This window comes from Spodoptera frugiperda, chromosome 11 (assembly GCF_023101765.2).
Source record: "Spodoptera frugiperda isolate SF20-4 chromosome 11, AGI-APGP_CSIRO_Sfru_2.0, whole genome shotgun sequence".
Classification (NCBI taxonomy): domain Eukaryota; kingdom Metazoa; phylum Arthropoda; class Insecta; order Lepidoptera; family Noctuidae; genus Spodoptera; species Spodoptera frugiperda.
In genome coordinates, this window is record NC_064222.1 from 8,140,553 (window position 1) to 8,160,425 (window position 19,873).

The 19,873-nt window shown below is 38.1% G+C and overlaps 2 protein-coding genes across 21 annotated transcripts in view; both read right to left on the minus strand.

The window, feature by feature from the left end:
* Nucleotides 1–14,158, minus strand: part of LOC118274693 (peripheral-type benzodiazepine receptor-associated protein 1-like) — a 33,031-nt gene extending 18,873 nt beyond the window's left edge. For 8 of the 19 annotated variants that reach the window (XM_050696819.1, XM_050696816.1, XM_050696815.1 and 5 more), the window contains exon 1: nucleotides 13,688–14,156. The gene's annotated coding sequence lies outside the window, so the exon portion shown is untranslated. Of the gene's footprint in view, nucleotides 1–13,687 lie in introns of all 19 variants that reach the window. The other 11 variants (XM_050696814.1, XM_050696824.1, XM_050696823.1 and 8 more) reach the window with 4 other exon arrangements.
* Nucleotides 14,159–17,196: 3,038 nt separating this feature from the next.
* LOC118275130 (retinaldehyde-binding protein 1) overlaps nucleotides 17,197–19,873 on the minus strand; it is a 37,696-nt gene continuing 35,019 nt past the window's right edge. For both annotated transcript variants that reach the window (XM_035592997.2, XM_050696834.1), the window contains exon 5: nucleotides 17,197–19,644. In XM_035592997.2, coding sequence (XP_035448890.1) covers nucleotides 19,285–19,644 — 360 coding nt within the window. In that variant the 3' untranslated portion in view covers nucleotides 17,197–19,284. The remainder of the gene's footprint in view (nucleotides 19,645–19,873) is intronic.

The following is a 19,873-nucleotide window of genomic DNA, read 5'->3' on the forward strand; positions in this document are numbered from 1 at the left end:
ATAAATAACTAAATGTTGGCTCCGAGGCCGACCTTGGGCCGCTGCCTAATGAATAGGACCCAAACATGTCTCGACGGATGATTTTATGCAAGATAGATTAAGTAAGGGTAAGGATGGCATTATGTTGTCCAGTCAATCTTGTTGCTTACATATGATTTTTTTATTCGTAAGCATTCTTTGCAAATGTATTTTGGTAACGTTAGCGAGATTAATAAGTAAATAATATTTTATCTTTTTTTTGTAGTTTAGATTTTTTGTACGTAGGTAACGGAGATTGAAAAATCTAAAAATATGACTTTTATAACCGATCGTAGTGTAGGCAGGAATTATTCTAATTCAGTCGATACATTTGATAATTTTATTTTTAAGCAAAGATTACCAGTATTTCACACGCAACTTAAAGCCACTTAATGACGACTTTCCTATGAAGGTCACGCTTATGTTCACGCATTAAATTGAAGAAGAAAAGTGAATGTACGGCTCTTGGCAATAACACCCGTGAACAACGTTTATTTTTTTACTAGCTGCTTCCGCGCGGTTTTACCCGCTCTGCTCGGTCCCTATTGATAGTAGCGTGATGGTTTATAGCCTATAACCTTCCTCGATAAATGCACTATCCAACACAGAAAGAATTATTCAATTCGGACCAGTAGTTCCAAAGATTAGCGCGTTCAAACAAACAAACAAACAATCAAACAAACTCTTCAGCTTTATAATATTAGTATAGACTAGCTTTTGCCCGCGGCCAATCACTTGCTTGTAACCACATAATGTTTAATGTCGCACATATCTCGCGGACCTTACGGAGTAGATAAATAATACGTAGATTTTAAAGAGTCAAACATAACGCTTTGGTTGTTACACGCAGTTTAGAAACTGTGGTACGGCGAGCAAGGGTAGCTCCAGGACCAGAACTAGACCGTTCCGCGCGCGCCTCAAAGAGCCATCAGACCACCACAGATGGGGCCCAGTGGGGCTGACGCCTGATCCGGAGCTGCGAACTACCTAGCGGGTTTACCGGAGCTCGAAAAACAGGAGTAGGAACGGGGTGGTTTTTGTCAGTAAGAGTCTGCCACTCCCTCTTGCCTCACCCAAGGCGGAAGAAGACATTGGACGATTTTCTCCCCTCTCAAAAAAAATATCTTATATGGACGATCCATTCGTATATGGCTCTCCCCTTGAATTTGCGTGCATCACTTATCTACATTATCTATGGTAACTGACCCTGTGTTTTATCATGTTTTTGTTTGATATATTTTGTAAGCTATCAATATATTGTCCACTGAATTACGAGTGTGTTATCATGAGGAAAAAAAATATCGATTAAACAGAATAAAATAATTTTGGGAATTAGTCTTTACATAAAACATATTGATTAGCTGGTTGTAAATGAGTATTAGACGATTGTTATAAATTATCATGAACATGTAAAATAACTAGTATTGTTTTATATGTCTTGTTCACACCATCATATCCACAGAAAACACACATTAATTTAATAGAACTCGACGTGATTCATAACTTTCATATTTAGAACTGACATACTGTCCATACGTAACGCATTTAACATTCAAATTAATCAAAAGCCCCTCTATGATACCTACAAAACACCACGCTTTAATCAACAAAATCCAATAAAAAACGCTTAAATAAATAATTACCAGCAAATAAAAAGCTTGGCCAATAAAATGCTGAACACAAAAGTAATTTAGAATCGTTGTTTACGCATCGTGTGTGCGCCTTAGGCACGGAGGCACGCACGGCGGACGGAGGCACGGACGACGCACGGTTTCGACCGGCCGCCCGGCGTCACCCTGTCTCCCGCGGCGCTACGCCATAAGACGGCAAAGTGCGCTGACCTGATTCGATTCCCCCCTACCCCCACCTCAACCCCCCCTCCTCCTCGTCATCCCAGACTCCTTGGCAAGGAAATTGGGCACATGGTCTGACTACTGCCGCTCTCACGGGCATTATACTGGTCAATTCTAGTTGCTTGCTGCTTTCTATTGTGTATTGTGGTCCTGTGCTTGTTTTAATGGAATATTTTTATATTGTATGGTGTTTCTGTAATATCTTTTATTTATTTAGTTATTATTACTTGGTGTATATGAAAATACATATGTATATGTATACATATATATAGCAGGTATTTTCTATGGTTATTTGTCCGGATACAGTGTAGAGCCACGTGCCTACGATCCGTTTGGGACGGCTTGCAGAAAAGCTAAATAAATATTATTTTCATTCTGCAACTCGTCCCATGTTAGTTTCAAAATTGAGAAAGTACAATCAGTAGCAAAAGAGTTAGTGTAAAATCTATACTAATTAAAAATGATTGCAGAATGAAAATAATATTTATTTTGATTTTCTGCAAGTCGTCCCACATGGGTCGTAGGTATGTGGGACGAGTTGATGAATCACCTTTGTCAAAGCATAATTTTCGTGAGAAATATTAAATTGATTTAACAGCTTACGATAGCGAGGTGAACTTGACGTTCTAATGTTCTTTTCTTTCTTTATTTCTTTTTTTTTAAAACGTTGCCCCTCATCAGGACTTTTCTCCTGTGTCGTGGGTGCGTTTACAAACATACAAGTTTACATGCACATGACACCCAGACCCGAAACAACAATTTGTGGATCACACAAAGAGTTGATCCGTGCGGGAATCGAACCCGCTACCCGTTGCGTGGCAGCCAGTTGCCCAGCCACCACACCAACCATGCAGTCAAGTTGTTAATTTATTAAAAAATGTTCGTTCAAATCGACTACAACTTGAAATTTCAGCATAACAACATAAGTAGCTACACTACACAAGATAGAGAGGTGGGTAACCAGTCAGTGTAAATTTCAGGACTCCACGCGTTGGCAATTTGCCACATCTAGTGATTGTGTGCGGTACACTCCAGTGATCTACGGAGGTTGTATATCTCTGCTTACTTATAGTGTAATTAAGTAAACCTACTCAGATTACTCTGGTAGATGCGAAGCTGAGAAAAGATTTATTAATTTGGTTTCTGGATCGGTTAAAGTTAACTAAGCTTTTCTTTATTGAAGTTTTGTATGTACAAGTATATGGTACATACATACATATCATCACGCCTTTAATCCCCGAAGAGGTAGGCAGAGGTGCACATTATGGCACGTAATGCCACTGTGTACACCCACTTTTCACAACTTATGTTGTAAGTCCCATGTAATAGGGGGTGAGTCTATTGCCATATACTGGACACATTTCCAGACTTCGTGCTATGACGAGTATATGGTATGTGATTTAAACTCCGTTTTTATTAATTATCTGCATGTTTCTGTCCGCTGTTTGAAACCCATATAATATAATCATCATCAATAGCCTTTAAAGTGGTCACTGCTGACCAAAGGCCTCTCCTCGCACGGAGAAGGTTTGAGCATTAATCACCACGGTTGCTCTTGATTGGCAATTTCAAACTTATAATTAGAAACGTACGTACAACAGAGCACTTTTAAAAACAATCTTTAATTCACCCACAGATCTAAAAGCCCTCATGCCTTCTTACACGAAAACTTTATGAAAAATAAAAAATCTATTCAGCCCGTCAGTTAGGTAATTAAAAAATAAACCTATTATTAAGAATCTATCTTGAATTTTACTAGGTTAAAATGCAATTTAAATTTGATTTTATTGAGTTACAGATTTTAGTAGTGGTCAATGATAACTACCTATAAAGGTAATCAATGGACGCTCAAGTTAACCTATAACCTTTACACTTTTATATCAGAAAAACTGCACGTGTATCATAGTCTATTTAACCCCAAGTTGGTGTATCAATCACCCTCGAACCAGTCTCCTGGAAATATTGTTTGAAGTCCGCAAAAGTCAAAGGTAGGCGACCAACCCGCGGACATGTTATAACAGGTTGAAATACAATTTGAAACTTTGCTGTATTTTTAAATTGATTTTATTTAGGAACGCTTCTTTAGTTGATTTGTGATTTTCGGTGCCAGTACAGAACATATTGTTAACAGTCGATTTTAATGAGTTTAGTGTTTGTTTATAGTTAGTGGTAGGTGGGTAGTACCTTGCCATTTTATTACTTGTTAATAATAATTTATCACCACATAAATCTTTTAATAGGGTAGATAACTAATTTTCATTTTGTTGTCCGTCTAGTAAATAATTTTAAAATATTAGGCACGTATTTTTTTCTTACGGAAACAAAAACTTACTTCCAAGATATATTTTGAATTTTTTGGTAAATTTTATACGTAGCAATAACGTATTTGCTTCCACTCCTAAACTTTGATTAATACTTAATACTTTTATCATCACTTAATTACTACACGACGACTAAATACATTTTGAATTTTCATACCGCGTCATTATCCCAATTTCCGAAATCTGAATACCTCAATAATATCATTCCGATTAAGGACCACCCAGAAACACGATCAATTTAAAATTTCGAAAGAACACACGAGCAACTGAACACAACGCCATGTTATTGCAGCAACGGAACACAAATTTAAAAACTTTAAACACGTACTGGCACAAAACATTTTAAATTTAAACGACAAAGTGGCACTCGAGTGGCACGCTACGCCCATAACTTGTAATTTTCCCATCGGCTTGGCATAACTTGGCAGAACGTGCCAAGTTGCGATGGGACAAGTGCGACGCTGTGGCTGTAGTACCTTACAAACGCGACGATTACTGCGTACAATGCAGTATATTGTGTGAAGTCAGGTAATTAGGGCTTGTATAGAAAATGTTGCTGCAACGTCACGCCTTTTATCCCCGAAAGGGTAGGCAGAGGTGTACATTACGGAACGTAATGCAGCTATACAGTGTACTAGCACTTTTCACCATTTGTTTTACTAGGTACAATTCCAGACTCCCTGCTACTACTGAGACATTTTTGAAAATTCGAAAAAAGCCAAGTAATACTTTGCACGGCCCGGTAGTCGAACCCTAGACCTCTAGTCCGTGTCCGGCAGTCGTACAGAAAATCCTTGACATACTCATATGAAATCATTAACTGGCAATTTCATGTTAAATCAAGTTTTAGTTGCTTCGGCAGTGACATAACTCAATAATTATTTCGATTTACTTGACAGTTTGGATTAATACTAAATTGCTAGGTCATGCACATCGTTGCATATATGCAACTTGTCTCGCTAATAATGGTAGATATAAGTACCTTATATTATATCAACTACTCTTTCTCGATCTTTTATTTTATTTAGCATTTGTTTTCGATACAAAATCGTAACTAAGTAATGGTTTAAGTAATCATTAAATATATCTGAGTGCGGCCGTTAAACCTAGTTAACTACTGAAGCGTTATGTTTGCTTCCACTCTCCCACGACAAAATCGGACCGGAATATTTCTATACCTAAATGAGTTCAAAATTCTATGAAGAAGAACAAATTTTTAATTAAGTAGACAACCACTATGCGCTATGTAACTCCCTCTAGAGAATTTAAAAATGGACCACTAAACTCCTTTGTTAGTTCGTCTTATAATTTCTTTTGGAAAATATGATTATAGAAAATTCTAGACCTATGTATTTACTGTCTTATACAGATCTTCAAACACAACACTGCCAAGCATTAAAGCTGTGGCAGATACTTTTAATGCTCCTTATAAATATACATTCTAGATTGTCAGAAGTTTCAGCAACAGTTTTGTAAGAGTCCACTTCTTGTATAGATCTCTTCTACAAAATAAGGGTTTGTCATATACCCCACGCTTGAAAAACAGGTTGAAAGATCCGGAGCTGCGGACTACCTAGCAGGTTTACCGGGGCTCCGGCTCGAAAAGCAGGAGTAGGAACGGGGTGGTTTTTAGTCAGTAAAAGTCTGACACTCCTTCTCGCCTCGTCTATAAAGGCGGGAGAAGTCAGTAGAAAATTTTCTTCCCTTAAAAAAAACAGTACAGTTCAAGTGTACAGTTAAAACTGCACAATTAAATCGTAAAGTGTGTAGCCGCTATAAGGACGGTGTACGCTTTTTTTTTTGTTGACCCTGGGAATAATACTGTATATATCGTCCTCCCGTTAGGGGACGGGAGGGATATGTGGGACTCTCCGGTAGAAACCACTAAAAACCCAGGAACACACCTGCATCGCCATTGAGGGGGTCTGGGAGACCGGCTGAACCTTTACTACCAATACAAACGTATTCTACTTTGTCTTAACTATGCGGCGATCAATGTATTAATTTTCATAGTACTACAAGCACTAGTAAGCAATCTGCTCTTGTATACTTTTAAGCCGTTGTTCGTGCATTTTCATCTCAATAATATTACCTATAGATATTCTAGCGCAGAGGCTTTAAAACTAAATAATGGATACTTTATTAATTTTCTGCTGTGTTGGCACAGGTGAAGGTAAAGCTGTAGGGTTTAGTATAGCTTGTTGTTTACTATTGAAATTGCAGCTTAAAACTTTTTGTATACAAGTACGATATCCTAATAGCCAATGGTTAAACAGAGGTGCATAAGTATTTGTTTGTTAATTTATAAGTTCCATGCATTTGAAGGTGAACGTCCTAATGAAGTGCTTTTCCGCCAGAGATGTGCTATGCTACGTTGCTTTGGATGCGTTTGGCTACTCAATCACATTCGTGTAATACACACAGGTTAGCACTAGTAGAAACGGATTCAGCTAAGCTATGTTTTTTATATGGAAAAATGCGTACTATGGATGTGTGATATGGATCGCTTTCCTACTATCAATACACCGCATACTCAAGCTGCGCACATTCCTCGCACAACTACATAGTTTAGTATCAGTGGAAACGGTCACATAGCTTCACAGCTTAGCTATTACATCTTCGTAGCAAAGCTATATAGCACATCTCTGGTGGAAAAGCACCCTATCTATTACACAGTAGCCGAGCTTGCACCCACTACACTGACTCAACAAAAATCTCTTCGTATAAAAACAAAATGAAAAAAAAAAACAAAACACTCAAAACAGTAGAAAAACTTTTCAGTTTTTTTTCATTTATTTCTTTCGCTACTGGTCGAAAACATTTCCACAGATTGCATCAAAACTATTTAATAAAAACTTTTTGAAACCGTTTCTCGTAAAAACGTTGAGTGCAGTTTTTGGGGATTTCGTTTAATGTATGTATGGTATCTTCGCAGACGTCTAGACGAGGAGTCTGCTTGAATACTTTTTGAGATGACAAGATTGGCTATAATGTTACCTATTCGATTTAATACACAGTTTAATCGATTCATCTTAAGCTTTAAGTCAAGGTAGATTAAAAATACAATTAGGTATAAAAAAATGTCGCAGTTGAAACGAAAAAATATTAAGTTTAGAGTTCCTTGTCGGTCTTCTCGATTAAACTCTACATTTAAAAGTTTAAAATAAATTAAAGTTTTTGAAAGTTAAACATTTTTAGACTTTGATTGCTAAGCACGAGTTTTTAAACTAGATCCGTTGTTCCGAAACTATGATAACCACTTATCATCAGGTGAGCCTTGTGCTTACTTGCCAACAAACTGGTAAAAAAAAATCTGAAGCTATCCAAACACAAGCCATATTCCTCCGTAATCCTAAAAAACAAACTGCCGTACTCAGTCATTTAATTACTTATCCCAGTAATTAGCTATTATTTTCGGAACAAAATCGTTACTAAAGTATAGTTTAATTAATCATTAAATATCTCTGCGTGAAAGACTGTAATGACCTATGCATACATTCAAATCAAAATCCATAAATAAATAAAAAGCAAAATAAAATTCATTAAACATTAAATTCCCGAGTATTGGAAGTAAACAGAATATGATCCCGATTGTTAATTACTAGTGTGTGTGTATGTGTGGCCCTGACACAGTTCCCTCCTCGGCCCTCTCACCGTTTTCCAGGAACAGAGATGCATCGTGAATTTGATCCGATTTTCCGATCACTCGTCCGAAGGTCATTGTAAATCAGTTACGCGTATTGTTTGTAAACAATGTAGTATTTCCAGTTAAATGCGGGAGAGCCATGCTTTGACACGAATGGCTCGGATCGGTATGACGGCCTCACAGAAAACCGACGTGATACAACGCTTGCGTTGTGTAAGTTAGGTTACCGAAGGCCCAATTACTTCCCTTTCCAATGTTCCCAATCCCGATTCCCCAACCCTTAAATTCCTAACTCCCAAAAGGCTGGACGCACTTATAACGCTTGAGGTATTTCGGGTGTCCACGGGCGACTTACCATCAGGTGATCCGTCTGCTCATTTACAGGCTAATATAAACAAAAATACAGTCGCAATATGAAATAATAGATCTCAATTTTTATGTGATTTTTGTTTAACACATTAAACGCCATGGGAGTCAACGGTGAATAGAAACTGACGTTAGCAGATTTGCCTTTAACCATTTTCGTAGACACCAAAAAACTAACAGCCGAATATTAAGATGCTACTCAATTTTAAGTTGTCTCTCGTTTAGTAAAGTATTTGTAGTGATAGAAATACTTTTAAGAGTCTTAAAATTGAGTGGCGTATGAGTCTTTGAACAAAAATCTTTGACTGCCATAAACCGATACGACACCGAATGTGTTAAAGTTAGGTTCTTTACCAATATCAGAAACAGTGAAGCTAATTTTACTTGATAGGTACCCACATAGGTAACTTAAAAAATTACCAAATATAGCCTACGGCTAAGCGCATTAATCTAGAATCTGAAATCTGTTTTCCCTAAAAAATTGCGTCTCGCCCACGGCCCATGAGATCGCTAGCGTGGGCTTCGATCCTGCTTGCGTAGGAGACCGCTTATGTTACTCGTCGATAATGTAGCTTTGTAAAGGTCAAAATTATTTTTAAAATTGATATTGAAAACGTGTTACTTCAATTAATTTGAAAACGACATGCTAAAATTATAATGAAATTATCTTTATATCAGAATCAATCGAGGAAAAACAGCAATTATTTTGTCCAATCCCATTTACAAATCGTTTGATTTTAATGAAACCACAAACCGCATTTGAAATAAAAATCACCACAAAACGTCAAGCATCCATAACATTTATCAGAATCCAAATTACGGTACAAATTCTCAGCAGCAGCCCTGTCCGATCGAACAGCATTCCCTGGCAAATATCTTGTCGATGTCTCCGCGACAATCCATCAATTTACTGACGGCGAGCATAACGCTAATGGCTTCACTGAGAAAACGATCATGACATTCGTTTTTTTTTGCCCAGTCGCTTGAAAGATGCGAAAGATTATGTAGGATAAGAAATTGTTGAGAACATTTGAATGAGGGTTTTTAAAGAAACTTGTCAAAAAACCGAACCGTGTTTCGGGTGATTTGGAGCGTATCTATCAGAAAGGGTGATTTGGATTTAATGGGAAAATTTTCTTTTGAATACGTTTTGATGTCAATTTTGTTGTGAAAAGCATCATGGTTAAGGACTCCAGTTGTTGATATAACTTTTTTTTACATAAACGAGCAGATGTATCACCTGACGGTAAGCAATCGCCGCCACCCATGGACAATTGAAACACCAGAGGCGTTACAAGTGCGTTGCCGGCTTTTTGAGGGTTAGGAATTTAAGGGTTCGGGAATTGGGGATTGGAAAGATTGGGAAGGGGGGAATTGGGCCTCCGGTAATCTCACTCACAAAACGAAACACAACGCAGGCGTTGTGTTTCACGTCGGTTTTCTGTGAGGCCGTGATATCACTCCAGTCGAGCCGGCCCATTCGTGCCGAAGCATGGCTCTCCCACAATTGAACTAGAACTTGTCATTCTTTGAATGGTTTGATGGCGTTTTGCACCCTTTCGTATCTGCTATGTTCTTAGCTTTGCAGAACACTACACCGTCCCTTTTATTAATTTACTGACTTGACATTGAAACGCAAAGACGGTCAATGTCTGTCCTCCGGTCTTATGGACATGACCTGGGTTAAGGCAAAGCAACAACCCCAGTTTTCCTTCATAGTGGCCAGACAACAATACATTGTGTAAAAGTGATGTTTTTTTATGGAATAGGTAGCAAACGAGCAGACGAGTCACCTGATGGTAAGCGATCAGCGCCGCCCATGGACACCCGCAGCAACACACAGATGTGTTTTATGCGTATTATTGGTTTTTTATTCATCTAATGGGTTAATTAAAATGTATGTCCATTCATTATTTCTCTCCATAAGCAACAAGTAACTAAATAAGTAGTATAATAGGTACTTAGGTTACATTCTACCCCGTTCCGCGGGAAGAGGGTTAAAATCCGCGCAGCCGTCTTCGTGGGCGAAGCGAAATTTTCATATAATCCCAAAGAAACGCTTTCTGAATATGGAGTTGGAGGGGTACGGAATCTTGGTACGTGTCCAAATGTTTTCTCCCCAATTTATTTACTATCCATAAAATGTTGCAAAATGATCGCAATATTCACTAAAACCGTTTATATTCTTGTACTACAACTTTACTGAGGACTTTTTCGAAAAATGCTTATTATATGTACTAGAGTACAGTTAAAATATTGGTTTAACTTTGGACGTCTTGTGTCTGGTATGATAAAGAATCTGGTAGAAGCTAACATAATCCTCCCTGCCTTCCCCTACCACATTTTAGTAGATTTGATAAATTAAAGATAAAATTTGGTAATAAGCTCCATATATCATCCTTTCCCTAACTTGTAGCTATAAGATCTGTTTGTGGCTGACTACAACACAAGATTATGAACGGTTTCGAGACACGTGGTTGCATCACGCAAACCTCAAACTTCGGCCCCCTAAAAATTACTTTGACGTTCAAAAGTGCCTTCCTGGTCTATTTGAAATAAATGATTTTGACTTTGACTTTGATTTAACAAAGTTCAATTCTACTGATGCGGAGATCTTGTTCAGTTTCATAGACCTGGTACATTGATCTCTTCTGTATTGATACATAGGTGTATTAGGTTAGGGTACCATGGGACATACGCTGTGCGACATAAAAGTCCTTAAAATAACTATAAAGAAAAAAAATACTTTAATCGCCTAGTACTATTTATTCGTTCACCTTTAGACCAGTAAACTATGGATATGACACATTTTTTGACGTTACCCATATAGTAAGCTCGCGGTGCGGTCGCGTGCAATCTGCTGAATATTTTACTCTCTACGAGTCGAGCTCGACAACCGATTTCATATCGTATTATTGTTCTTCAGTTCCTACTTTATGTAGCCACCCTGATATTTCTGATAAGATTGTATAAATAAGCTTTTTTTATATATTTCCTATATTTTATGCTTATTTTGGTTGGTTACTGGAAAGCTAGATTTTTTGTTAAATTACGCATTTAGGTATAACCTGGGTGTCTTCAAAGCCCGAGTGAATAAGTTGCTTATGGGCAGACGTGCTCCATCGTAGGCCGCATCATCACTTACCATCAGGTGAGATAGCGGCCAAACGTCGGCCCATTAAACAATAAAAAAAGGTAAGCCAAAGCAAGTGTCTCTGCTAAAAAAACCGATATACATCATCATCATCAGTCTATAAGTAGTCACTGCTGACCAAAGGCCTCTTCTCACGCGGAAAAGATTTGAGCAATAATCGCCACGCTAGCTCAATACGTGTTGACGATTTCAAACTTATAATTAGACATTATAAGCCCAAGTCTCCTTACGATGTTTTTCTTCACTGTTTCTTAGTTGTGTCTGAATAATCAGAAAATACATATAACTCCGAAAAAGTCACTTTGGTACTTGCCGTTGGTAGGTTTTGAAAGAATGAGAAGCGGGCGTCTTAAACCCGATATAGGTTCAATTGATTTTTTTTCTCAAGTCAAAACAGCTTCTTAGTGCCACTACTTAATGTATAAAATAAATTCTAAATCTATTAAAATGCCAGGACTTCCATACATTGAAATATAAACCTAACAAAAAAAAACTCGAAAAACACTGCACTATTAAATGAATCTGCATGAAAGTTTCGATCAACAATACTATTGCAAAAATTTCAATATACATTGCTGCATGGTAGTAGCAATCAAGGCTCTGATAGCAAATAAACAGAGCCATGAATGTTAAAATGCAATTTTATTGTTATATTCGTAATCGGAGTTAATAGTTTAATCTTTTATTTTTTTGCGTACTTTATGAACTAACGTTCTCAACTTTAAAGACAAGAGTTAGTTTTTAATTTCAACGTTTTCAATGAAAGGTAACATTAGCATACCCCAAAAATGTTTGCTGTATCTTAGCAACCATGCTATAGACCCGAATTTGAATGGAACCAATAATCGACTCAGAATTTTACATAGTCATAGGTTTCAGCGATTTTTAATCTCAGTGTCGTTTATAATAAAGTCTGTTTTTGCGTAGCGCACCCCTTCATATCATTAAAATTAAAATTGTAGTTCTTTAACACTGACGCCATGATAGGTTTCAATATAATAGATAACAAATATTCCTAGAACTCATCCTTACAAAGAAGATTAACTATCAGACAAGACATTTTGAATGGGAGCCAAAATGCCTAAAATATGTACATACGAAAACGATCCTTATTGCTTAGGAGCGAAAGACTAACGCAAAGTAACGTTTCATTAAGAATCCCATATCTGAGCTATTTTTTATATGTAGTCGGTATAAAAAGTATGTGGGAATAAAACTGGGATGCGGCTAGCATTCGGCCTGGTGCCAACTGTACGGGGGCGTGGCTCTTTAACTGGCATCTCTGCCTACCCAACTTGCGATAGTCTGAAGTCTGAATAAGCCTCTTGAAGCATTCATATGCCTAATTGGCCTCATTCGGGTCCGACTCGTCTTTGACTAGCCGGAACAAGCAGAGGTAGGTTAGTTACAAGCAGCCCGGTTCTATGAAACTGTCTCTTTAATGAGTTGTTAGGCACTTGTGATGAATAAGAATAGGTACCTATTCAGCTGTTCATCACTCCTCTAATTCACCATCTCAACGTTATCAAATTATTCCATAGTTCGTTATTCCTTAATCGATTAAAAACGTGACCAGTTTGTATTATGTTCACGTTTAATATAAAACTTTACATTTCAGTGAGCACACTGCACAATTTGACATAGTTTCGTCGCGGCTGAAGATATTGTAAAGTAGGACATAACCGCTGTCATATTTGTAGGGTTTAGTAACCCTAGCGAGGATTAGCTCACGATAATCTACTTCCACTACTCACGTATAAATCTAACTACTTCACATTAAAACTGCTATAAAGGTTACTTATAAGTTAAACGATTGTCCATCCACCTAAATACGAGTGAACCCGAACGCTTTAGTAAATCTGTTTCTAATTACACAGGCTCATCAAGTATTCCATCGATAATATTGGCTCGTACAACTCCGCTGGCAGACGGCCACACATCATACGAACTTCATCAAATATAGAAAGCTTCCAAAAACAATAAGGAGATTGATCAATACGCGCTCCCACATGCGACCGTGTGCTGTTGACAGATGGACCCTCGCCATGCTACAACCTCCTCGGCCAGCACACGGCTCGTTATTTTCCCATTAAACCACAATATCACACCTCCCTTTATTCGGAGAGGAAATACAAAAACAATTTCCACTCGCTCGGATAACGATCCGATCGATAAAAGCGAAACTGGAATGCGATTACCATTAACAAGTACTGGCTTTACAACCTTTGTTGTCACGATTACGTTGCTCAGCCCCGAGCCCTCAGCTCTACTGGTTGCAGGCTGCAGGCTGCCGGGGCTGGCGAGCAGCTAATGGGTGTAGGGTACTCACAGTGCAGTCGTGTGGTGTGGCGGGTTACATGGGCACCAGGACACAGCACGGGACTTAGTTCGTGGAACAACAGATGCACCTCGTCGTGGCCACTCCGAGATCAACTTGCGTAACATTTATATAACGAGACACTGCTGGGAACAACACCGCTCGGTCAGAGGCGGACTCGCGCGCGACCCCGGACCCTTCGTCCTGCCATTTTGGTATCGACGGGCACGGCTCGTAACAGCGGAGATGGCGATGAGGCCCGCCGGGCGCGGGTTGTGGTCGCGTTCACGTTTCGAGCGGGCTTTTGTGTGAAAATGGGGATGTCACAGCGGTGGTTACGTTCGGTGGGAAAATAAAAAAGTGTGAATCGGTCGGGCGGAGCGGTCGACCGGCTGCGAGAGGCACATGCCGCTCGATAGTCGGGCGCGTGCGCGAGGCGCGGCGCGCGTCACTCGCCGCACTTGCGCCGCCCGGCCCGCCTCAATGGACCGCCGCCGCCGTCGCCGCTGCCTCACCGCTCCGCCGCCGCCGCGCTACGCAGGCTCTTTCAGTAGGCCTACTACGCCCGACCCACTCACAATACAAATTAAGGTCACTATGAAATCCGGTGTTGTACTAGTCGATTCTCTTGAATCTGTTGCAGATATTGTACAGTTTAATAGCAAACTGAATTGGAAAGGTAAAAACCAAAACTACTGAACATAACATATCGTCTGATTAGATTTTTTGAAGAATTTTCAACCTAGATTTTCAGCATTTTCTTTTATGAACTTGAAATACTACTATAACAAGACCTGTCACTGAAAAATTGTTTATCTATCACCTAACTAAACCATAGAATTCTAACAGTCAGAATGCCACATACAATGCAGCAAACAGCTCCCAGGACCATTAAGCCTTCTGACCATACCTGCGTGACATATTTCTCGAGCAAGTTCATTATTTGGCTATCACTCACTCGGACGCTGTCTATATCGTAATGAAGGTTTTGACAACGACCAATTTATATCGCCCGATCATTGCTGTACCACTTACCTACCTATATGACATTTGAATACCGACTTTAACTGATTTTCCATGTACCTACTAATGCAATTTTGTGGCTCATTTTTAATTGGTGGTTTTCGATAGTCGTACGATTGAAAATGGAATACGATAGTTGACGGTATTATTTCAATTCAAGGAATTGTTTTTTTTTCAAATGTCAAGTGCGGGCGTTTGTTTTAACGATTTTGACGCCATTTTTGTTTATTAAATGTTAAATGTCGTGTTTGACTGGCTTTTCTTAAGATCTAGTGCAAATTAAGCTAAAATCTATAATATAAAAATAAGTCGGGTTTTACTTTCTGACGCTATCTCCATAACGCGCAAACCGATGTCCACGGTGAAGTTTATAGCAAAGAAAATTCAGGAAAAATTCAAGAGAAAAACAGGGAAACAGGGAAAATCATTGGTGGTGAAACGGAGTTCGTCGGGTTTGCTAGTGTATTTAATAAATTGGTCGACTTACCGCTTTAGCTCTGCACTGGCACCTATCGGCCACACCATCTGTAGCTGGAAATTCTTCATCTACAAAATCACTTTTATCGTCTTTCACAAAACTACAACTTGCTATACTAACAGCATCGACATAATTATTTCTATTTACACCATCATCGGCCAGATCAATATAAAAAACACTTTTATTCTCAACACCATTTTTGTCATCAACACTTTTTTCCCTCCAATTGCTCGGCAATGTGTCAGATTCGTAATTATTTTTGAATTTAAATTTCGAACATGTTAGAATTAAAAGTATTCTTTTAAAAATATTTCGAATGATATTCTGTATGGCCAGCCAGTATCGTTGCATTGTTTTGTCAGTTTAGTTAAGTGAATGAGTGACGTTGATCAAATTGGTTTATCGAAACGAATCGATTGATAAATAATTAATAAGCTCTTCTGTCTCGATTTATTGTTTTCCGGGAATCAAGTTATTGTTTTCATTTATCATTGATATTGTTTTTATTGGTTATTGGTTCCCGTATTCAGTTTGACCTCGATAGTTTTGACTGGTGCAAAAGTAATATTATAAGTATTTGTGGCTCATTGTCATAGAATTTTGGATTCATGAAGTAATAGTAATATCAAACAACAAATTATACTAAAAGAAAAAAATACTTTTATGACTGCCTCGTTGGTCGAGTGGTCACAAGTGCGACTGTCGGGCAGAAGGTCTCAGGTTCTATTCCCGAGTCGGGCAATGTAAGGCTGGGCAATTTTCGGATTTTCGAAAAAAAATTCTCAGTTGTAGCACGGAGTCTGGAATTGTATATAGCAGTAGGCTACCCATAGGACTTACTTAAAAACTCAAGCATGACTCAGAGACCAAAACGTAAAACCCGTTCAGGTAGCGATTAATCTTATGAGTCATAAGCATGCGAACCCGTTTTGTGACTGAAAAAGCCCTGAACTTTCTTGGCATCCGAAACCTACCCTGGGGGTTTTCAGCAGTACATGAAAGGATCAGGTCTTTTAAAGCATTAACTGCTGAAAGAAAACTGTTGAAGGCACCATCGCTAAGCGTCGGTCACCGGTGACCAACGCGGTGAACGCGGCCGACAGAGGCGGTTAATGTGTTAAAAAGACTTTAAAATCGTTGCCCTACACTAGGACTTTCTCCTGTGTCGTGGGTGCGTTTACAAACATACAAGTTCATATACACATGACACCCAGACTCGGAACAACAATTTGTGGATCACACAAAGAGTTGCTCCGCGCGGGAATCGAACCCGCTACCCGTTGCGCGGCATCCAGTTGTCCAGCCTCCGCACCAACCGTGCAGTCAACAAAAATTGAAACCAGGGAAAGGCCAGGAGATGAATTAAAAATCAAAATCTATAGTAAAATTATATTTGACTATTTACAATATGTATACGTATAAAAATATAACGATTTGGCTTGTCGTATAAGCATAATATTGTAACATTCATATAATTATAATACAACAATAAAAAAATATTGAAATTCATTAAAAGGTTGCTACAGTAAAAATTTATATCATTTTTTTTTCCTCGAGCCACAAAACAACTCTAGTATAGTTATCAAAACTTAGTATAGAAATAAGAAAACGCCTAAATATTTACAAAGCGGTGCCTAATCGTATAAAAAATCATAAAAATATGGTAACATTTGACAAAAAGTCACATTATAAGTTTTTAAACTGACATTAGAACTTAAGACGGGATATTTACCATGTTTATTGATGTTTACTAATATCCAGTTCATCCGTGATCATGGCGCTTGCAACAATGCCGAAATATCGGAAACTCATAGTATAACATGGGGAAATAGTACGGAACACAAAATTATGACGCACATAAGTTGCGATCTCCTACAAAATTCATACCGAAAAGTAACGTTTTTGACATTTCGATAAAAGTATTGAATTTGACTAGTAGGAAACTACCGTATTGACGGCTCAATGGTAACAATAAGAATTGAAACCAGGGAAAGGCCAGGAGATGAATTAAAAATCAAAATCTATAGTAAAATTATATTTGACTATTTACAATATGTATACGTATAAAAATATAACGATTTGGCTTGTCGTATAAGCATAATATTGTAACATTCATATAATTATAATACAACAATAAAAAAATATTGAAATTCATTAAAAGGTTGCTACAGTAAAAATTTATATCATTTTTTTTTCCTCGAGCCACAAAACAACTCTAGTATAGTTATCAAAACTTAGTATAGAAATAAGAAAACGCCTAAATATTTACAAAGCGGTGCCTAATCGTATAAAAATTTATAAAAATATGGTAACATTTGACAAAAGTCACATTATAAGTTTTTAAACTGACATTAGAACTTAAGACGGGATATTTACCATGTTTACTAATATCCAATTCATCCGTGATCATGGCGCTTGCAACAATGCCGAAATATCGGAAACTCATAGACATTAATAAACTTGGTAAATATCCCGTCTGAAGTTCTAATGTTAGAAAAAGTCACGTTTCACGTGTCAAAATGTTTTTTTTTTACAAAAATCTTTTACGTATCACACGAACCCAAAACCACACTTTAATCAAAATACAATAGATAAAAAAATATATTATAATCCAAAATTGAGCAAAGAAAGTTATTACAAAACAATGAAAACACATTAACTGTTTAAAAACATACAAAATGGTTCAGAATGAGTCATTTTATTACAAAAAGCACGTACAAGTCTTAATCACAACCTGCTACTTGATTAAAGTATTAAAAAACACAAAAAATTGAGGACATTATAAACAAAAGAAATTCGTCAAAAAACCAGAGTAGGTATTTAAGATAAGCGTCCACAAGCCCGCATCGTACGCATCGCACGCAACGGATTTTAGTTTGTCTTGTATAGAAACTCATACAACTGCGTCCACTGATCCGCATCGTACGGACCGCATCATCAGCAATGCCTACATGCGATGCGTACCGATGACGTCATGCGGAATTTGTGCGATGCGTACAATGCGGGCTTGTAGACGCTTACCTTTAAACTCAATTTTATCTATGACTCAAATTCTAAAATACTTACTATTACAAAAAATTATAATAAAAAAATACAAATTCAATTACATACAAAAATCTTACATACTCTATCGAAAATACAAAACAGTTTACATTTGAAAGCTCGTTCTATGAAACTTATTTTTTTTCTACATTACCAAAGCATTTCCTAAACATACATTCTGTTTCTGCCAAAATTCATAGAAATCAAAGAGACAGTACCTTTAGTACGGGTTTGCTTTGATTGGTTGATTCATTCTCGCCGGCCAATCAGAGCGCCGAACACGCTCTCGTTTCGTTTTCGTTCAACGTTAAGCAAACTCTTATTAAGGGTATAGAACCACTTTTAGAAGGAAATACAACAGAACGCTTTGTAAATGTTTCCAATAGCGATTTCATTAACTGATCTGTAGCCTTAGTATGAAATTGCTTTACGTTTAAAGTAATCGAAACGAGAGCGCATTCTTCACTATGATTGGCCGGCTCCAATAAACCAACCAATAGCGCTCCGAACGTAAAACTCGTACTAAGGATACAGTATTCAAAACAAATTTTTGATGAATATATCTTTTTTAAACGATACAAAGCGATCGGTTATAAAATCGGCAGTACCTAAGTCATAAAAGACGTACGTAACAAAAAAAGATTGAAAATAAATAGGGCAGATACAATAACTGTCTATAAATAGCTTCCACAAAGTCTTATTAAATACTTAAAGGTAAATTAGTACAGGGACCAGCATGTCAAACTACACCTTTCTGTTCAATTCCTTTTCAAATTAATCGTTTTGACATAAAGTCGAATATCGAACAACAGATTAGAATAGGTTGACTTGCTGCAGTACCAGAACCCTTAGTACGAGTATGTTTTACGCTTGAAGTAATCGAGACGAGAGTGCGTTTAGGGCTCTGATTGGTTAGTTTATTCGAGCCAGCCAATCAGAGTGCCGAACGCGCTCTTGTTTCGATTACTTTAAACGTAAAGCAAATTCTTACTAATGGTACAGAATATTCTAGAAACAAGTGAAAAGGAAACTGTCAGGTCCCTAGCGCGACATGATCATAAACCTATCAGTCAATGTCCAGGCTCTTGAAACTACTGGTGAAGCTGGCGAACATACCTTTACTGGGCTTCTTAATCCTTTTCTTCTCATCAGCCTTGAAGATCTCAGTCTCGATCAGCCACTCTCTATAATTCTCCTCCATATTTTTCCTCTGTTCTTCATGTAACTGCTTAACTGGTTGTAATGGACCCCCAAAGTCTTCGGGCAGGAGTTCCTTGTCTACCACTGACTCTGGCCCTTCGGAGGAGAAGTTCAAGAGGTTGAGGAGATTGGAGTGAATGAGCGGTTTCACGAGGCACATGACTTGGTTGATGAAGGAGACTGTGTGGACCACGTGGATCTTCTTTAGACGGCAAGGGTGGGCGTTCTGGAACAGAGAAATAAGTTTCGGTATTATTCAGATCGTAGCAAGAGAAAAAATTATGTATAACAGACTTTGGGGGGGGGGGAATCATCCAGTGACTTCTCCCGCCTTGGGTGAGGCGGGGAGTGTCAGACTCTTACTGACTAAAAACCACCCCGTTTCTTCTCCTGCTTTGAGCTGGAGCCCCGGTAACCTGTTATGTGGTCCGCAGCTCCGGATGTATAACACCCTA